This window comes from Mastomys coucha, unplaced genomic scaffold, assembly GCF_008632895.1.
Source record: "Mastomys coucha isolate ucsf_1 unplaced genomic scaffold, UCSF_Mcou_1 pScaffold17, whole genome shotgun sequence".
NCBI lineage: Eukaryota > Metazoa > Chordata > Mammalia > Rodentia > Muridae > Mastomys > Mastomys coucha.
Window position 1 is genome coordinate 9,743,867 of NW_022196899.1, and position 6,489 is coordinate 9,750,355.

Here is a 6,489-nt window from a genome sequence, read left to right on the forward strand (position 1 = left end):
TTTTTTTGTATCACTTTCTTTCTCCAGAAGCAGCCTGCCTGAGTCTCCTCCCAAAGTCAATTCCACATTGATTACTCAAGCTCTCTAATCTCCTTTCTATCTGCAAGGGAATGACTTTTTGCCCAGCTCAGATTTTGTTATGCAACAGCAAGAAGAAAAGCACAATAGAGTCCTTGACTACTTTCCTTTAGTCTCTGTTCCGTCCTCGGTCAATGCGGGCTGTGTAATGAGCACATTCCTGGCGCCATTCAGGAGAATCATGCTGAGACTGTTTAAAGAGAAATCAAATATCTTATCCATTTATTCATCAGGTATTTGTGCATCTCCTCTGTCAGTTACTGTGCTAGGAGGTGGCGACAGCAGGATCGCAGTCCCTGCTTTCATACATGCAGCCCAGTGAGGAGAAGCAGTAAAAGTACCCCGTTTCACACAGTAATACAAGAGGAAGCCCACAGATTCATCTAAATGGTGGTCTCTTCTTTTGCACTGTTCAGAGAGCTTTGAAAATAGCCATCTTTTGCTATTATGATGTTTGAAAATATTTATTTGTGTGTGTGTGTGTGTGTGTGTGTGTGTGTGTGTGTACCATCTGACATGGGTGCTGAGACCTGAACTTGGTCCTCTGGAAGAGATGCAAGTATGCTTAACTGCTGAGTCATCTCTCCTACCCTACCTTTATCTATTGTAAAGAAATCTTTCTTATATAAGGTGGATACGTTTTCAAATTTAAGACTCTGAAGAGTAATTTAAATATCTGTTATTAAGTCTGTGTCTCCCTTTTTTTTTTTTACACAGTTCTGTTGTATGCTGGAGTTTAGTTATGATTACGTGTATTCAACCAGCATACAATGTATCCTTTCCATTCCTGCCTCTTCAACAGACAACTGAACTAGGCAAAAATAGTTTAGGACTCTCCTCTCTTCCCCTCCTTCCCCTCCCTTCTCCTCAGCTCTTCTCTCTTTCTTCCCTCCCTCATTTCTTTCCTCCTTTCCTTTCTTTTTCTTAAGTTTGTTGCACAGGCTAGCCCAAACTCACTGGATAGCTCAGGGTGCCAAGATGATAGGGGTGTGCCACCACGCCTAGTTTAGTACACTGATGTGTACTAAAGTGTTTCTACATACTTGTGACATTGTTTTATTACCATGAACTTAGACATAATCTTTGCTGAGGGAAAACACTGAAATATACTTCACCAAAGTGAAAAAGACGTGTTAGAGTTTTAAAAAGAAACACTTTAATTTCTTCATCAAAAATATAGAGTGTAAGGACAGAGGGCATGCCAGGCTTTATGGTTGTAGCATCAACCATGCCATGGTAGCAATGGGTAGCACATCCCCAATGCTGTTGTGTCCCAGGCGATGGCAAATGCCTTGCATACCACATTTCTTCTATTTTTCACAGCACTCTTAGGGAGTTACCTCCCTCACTCCTGCGGTTAAATGTCCAAGTGGCAGCTTAGAAGGTAGAGTTTGTCTAAGACTACCCACCAGAGCCTGTATCTAATCAACAATCTGTTTGGCTCCCCCGTGCTAACCCTGAACTCTTTTTCTGTGTTTCAAATTCTTATTCAGAAACTCTGGCTTACCCCAGTTAAACAGAGTGGATTTTCAGCTTGGAGAATTCGAATCTTTTCTCTTTGCTGTCTGCGGGTGGGATTTTCTAAGTACTTAATGGCGCTGCTCTCCATTTCCTTTTTCCGCTTTTTGTGTATGTAAAGTGATATCCCCATTGTCAAACTGAATGGCACATCTGTAAGGATGGGAATGTCCTGAGTAGTTCTGGAAGACGTCTGGGTTCTGATAGAATGTATAAATGTGATTTATGTATTTCTTAACTCTTTAAAATGTGTTGGATTTAGTTCTTCGTGGAGGTCCCCTCACTGGAAACTACAGGTTGCGGCAGTTCCATCTACACTGGGGGTCAGCGGATGACCATGGCTCTGAACATGTGGTCGATGGAGTGAGGTACGCTGCTGAGGTAAGCCACACACACACACACACACACACACACACACACACACACGCTGCCTAATCGATATGGGATGCCTTCCATAGCCTCAGCAGACCCTCAGCCACTCTGACATCCCAGTGTAGGGAACACCTTCATGAACTCAGCGGGAAAGCTTCAAACGGGGCCTTTTATAGCCTTAAACCAAACCTGAGAGCTGACTATTTGTTATATGTTTAAGATGCGTAGGCTGAGCTTAACGCGCCGTAACATGCCTGCAATCCCAGCATTTGGAAGGTAGAGACAGGAGGATCAGGACTTCCAGGCCAGCAGCCTAGGATGTATGACAAGATTCTATCCGATCAAACAAACAGCAATAACACCAAAAATAACAAGAAGGACTTGTTGGAGGGGTGGGATGGGACTCAGAGACCAGAAAGCAGTACGTTATTTATCCATCTAGGAAATGTTATGATGAGCGTATTTACAGCCCATGTCTGGGACACTAAACTTTATCTGTTGGATCTTCGGAAAGGCCGGACAGAAGAGAAACATTTGTATTTAGTTCAGCCTTGTGCATATTTGATCCAGACAAGTAATCAGAAATAAATAAAGCTCACATTCTGTACAATGACAGCAGTGGCACTCAGGGATAAACAGGGATAAACGGTAAGGGCGCAAACTCCAGGTTGCATTTGCAGGTTTCTAAGGCAACCTCTGCACGCTCTTCAGAACACCGATAAGCATCACGGACAACGATTATGGCCGTGCTCGCTTTTGGCCGACAGGGTGCTTCTTTTTGTCCTGACGATCCTCATTAGGAATCCTCTGTCTCGTCTAATCCTCTGCTTGGAAGACAGTGTGATAGACCTCATGTTAATACCACTAAGTAGCACGGAACTTCACCCACAAACGGAAGCCGGTCTCAGTGAGAACTCTCTGAGGGAGACAGTCCTGGCCTGTGATTTTTTTCTATAAGACGGAGCCTTATCAGGCCTTACACGCGGTTTTCAGCCTCTCACAGTTTCTCAGATGAGGTTCGATACCCAGAATAGGTCTGTTGTTCAGAGAATCCAGCAAATGGAGCTTCTTTTCCGCTCTTAGGTGTACCTGGCCTTTGAGGTTGCCATCCAACATGTCCTTTTGGCCAGTTATTTCAGTTTTATCTGAGTGTTTTGAGTCGCAGTATCTGCTCTGTCCTCAGGAGAGAGGGGAAAGTGAGAAGCAGTTCATCCTCTGGCAAAACGGTGGTAGTGGTGGAACTGGAGAGTGGTTTGGGGGTTAGGAAAGGCTTCCTTAGGTAAGTTGAGCCAAATGGCTAAGGAGAAAGATCACCGTGAGAAAAATCTAGACTCAGCGTGCCCTTCCAGGTTAAAGTGCTATGCAGTAGGAACGAGGTCCGCTTGCTCACAGAGAAAAAGGCTTTTCCTGATAGGACTGGTACTGGTAAGCGAGAAAGAGGAGTGGACCCTGTCCTGCAGAGCAAAGGCCTGTTCTGCCTTCGGCTATCTAAAACATATATGACTGCCAAGTGGAGAATGGGCCGCTGTGGGGCAGATGTTGAAGGAGGGAGACAAAGTAGATGACTATGGAAGAGTTGAGGTGAGCAGCGAGGGTAACGTGGGCAGGAGTGTGAAGACCCTGGAGTGGTCCAATACATACTTGGCAGGCCATCCCAACAGGACTTGCCTCTAGCAAGGATGCTGAGCTCCGACAAGCTGTGGATACAAACCAGGATTTTAAAGAGGAAGTCATGGTGCTTTATCATAGCAACAGAAAGAAACCGGTACACACGCAAATATAAAGACGAGGCTAATAGTCCATATTGAAAACTGTGTTTAGTTATGGTTTATCCATCATTGCTGTACGTTAGGTCAGAACTATTTACCCACAAGCCCATGTATCAAAGGCTTCCTCCCCGGGATAGCATTACTGGGAGGCTGATGAGCATCTGAGAAGAGTGGTCTCAGAGGAAGTCCTTAGGTCATTCCCATGTGCTTTTGATGGGGATAGTAGGATCTCGCCCCATCATTTGACCTTTTTACTTACTGTTGATGAGATGATTAGTTTTGTTCTTCCAGGCACTGCATCTGTGATATGCTACTTTGCCATAGAACAAAAAGTCAGGGGCATATACTGAGGACTTTCAAACTGGGAGCCTTTTCTTTTTATAAGTTAATTATCTCAGAGCAGATGAAAAGCTAACACATAAATGTAGGGGAAGCATGAATCAGATTCCTACATTCGCAATAGACTTTTTTCATAGTACTTGGGAATGTATTTTGCATGTCACAAGCATTCAACTTTAAAATGCTAAGGTTAAATTATTTAGAAAGAACTTCACCAAAAAGGAAAAATCTTTTTCCGTTTTGTTCTTAAACAGAGTCCCACAATGTAGTTCTGGATGGTCTGAGACTCATTGTATAGATAGGTGACCTAAATTTTGTAAGAATCTACTTGTATCTGCTGGTGCTCAAATGCTGGGTTTAAAGATGTGTGCTACTACTCTGGTGGGAAGAATCTTATTCTGATTATTATGAGGGTTAGTTTCCTGTCGTTCATCTCAAATCAATGTCCATGTTAGTCAGGAAGTATGAGTTTGTTAATTTATTTACTTTTAATGCAAAACCCACCAATATATAAAAGTGATACCAATTTCTCCTGAAAGGTATGATAAGGCTATGTGGAAGATAAGAGGAGTTTTTTTAAAAATAGATTTTCTTGTTCTGGTTTCTCATCATATTCAAAGTTATCGCTTAGCCAGCAGAAGATTGTCTACACAAGACACTTCCTTCTCTGTATTTATACGCTCATTTTATATCTAGTTGTGTTCCTGACCCATTGATGCCATTTCTCACTAAGTAAGCTATTTAAGGAGTTGTTGTAACTGGCACAGAGCCATTTGAAACAACTTGAGCGCTCTCCCTGGCCCATCCCCACAGTGGAATGTTCTTTATCTCTCCTGAGCCATGGGAGCCTTGTTTCATCATCATTTTTTCGGGGTTCTTTCTTCCCCCAACTATCTCACACCAACATGATACAGAATCTACCTTTGTATGTTTCTGGCTGGATATTGCTTTGTATCCCTTGATTGTACATGGTTGTTGCACTATTTTATAGTTTTAGAGTTGACTATGTGTGATAATTCTTATCTAACCAGGAACTCTTCATATTAGTTGCCTGTAAGATGTGGAGTAAGATTTTGAAGGATAGAGATGAATGTATTAATTTGTATATACTAAATCCTCTCTGTGACTGAGGGTGAACTGAGCATGAAGGCTGAATGAGTGTCCCTTTGTCAATTGCCAAACAGATCCATGAGGATTCTTATCTGAGGTGGTCCCTGCTATCCTTGCTTGTAACAACATGGCCCCACCTTCAGAATTTACTATAGGAATGAAATCTTCTAGGCACGGCATATTGCCCTTTGGCTTCTCTCTGTCCTTCTTTCAAGCAGAACTGAAATGGTAGTCAGTGTGGTTACTCTGCCTCCTCTCATATTCCTCTGTGTTTGAGTGCTCATGTGGTCAAACAAGTAGGCTTTCTTTGGGTATTGCAAATGTCTGCTTGCGTGAGAATGCGAAGTTGTAAAGTAGGCAGAGTCTTTTCAAGAGTCTCAAGTTCTCAAACTTCTCTCTCCCTCCTTCGTAGCACCAGCTGTCTCTTTTCTTGCTTGGACACCTTTGACTTTTTGACCCATACCTTGTTCTTGGCAAAAGATCTGAGTCTATTTATATAAGGTAGAAAATGTAAACCGTCTATGTCAGTAAGCTCAATATGACCATGGGAATGATGTACCCCTACATCAGAACACTGTACATAAAAACAAACTACTGCACATTTACTGTATGCAATTATCATTTAACAGTAAAATGATCTAATAATAAAAGCATATGACTAAATCTAAAATAGTTTATCATAGGGGGTTGCAAATTCCCCAGCCACAAAAGTGAAAGACTGCAATGAGGAACATCTAACAGGTCAGTTTCAAGTGGAACCTTGTTACCCTCTTCTGTTACTTTATAGAAAATTGACTTCCTGTAGAGCCCAGGCACCTAGGTGGGCTCTATGGGCAACTGGTATCTGAGTCACAGCTAGCTAGTAGCCCATAATCCTTCTGGTCTCATTTTATGTAAGAGTAGATTAGGGGGAATAAAGTCAGTTTCTGAATGAAGGATTCCCCATGCACTTGAACATTCAGCATCAGACAGTTACATCAATACTTAATTAGCATTTCTATTTTTTGTCATACTTATACAAATGTTTGAACTATGTTATGTGTTTTCTTTTCAGCTCCATGTTGTCCACTGGAATTCAGACAAATACCCGAGCTTTGTAGAGGCAGCTCATGAGTCCGATGGGCTGGCTGTCCTGGGAGTATTTCTACAGGTGAGAATCTATTGTTTGATTTTAAATAACCATTCACTAGTTTTAAGTAGCAAACTAGTTCTAAATATAGTATTTTCCTTTTGAAGTGAACACTAAAAGTTCCATAATGGTTTGGGGAAAGGGTCACTTTTCTTTTTTTTTTTTTTTTTTTTT

At 42.0% G+C, this 6,489-nt stretch overlaps 1 protein-coding gene across 1 annotated transcript in view; it reads left to right on the plus strand.

The window, feature by feature from the left end:
• Window positions 1–6,489, plus strand: part of Ca13 (carbonic anhydrase 13) — a 21,587-nt gene that overhangs the window by 7,618 nt on the left and 7,480 nt on the right. The window contains exons 3-4 of the mRNA XM_031376365.1: window positions 1,859–1,977; window positions 6,241–6,336. Of these exons, the coding sequence (XP_031232225.1) occupies window positions 1,859–1,977; window positions 6,241–6,336 (215 nt within the window). The remainder of the gene's footprint in view (window positions 1–1,858; window positions 1,978–6,240; window positions 6,337–6,489) is intronic.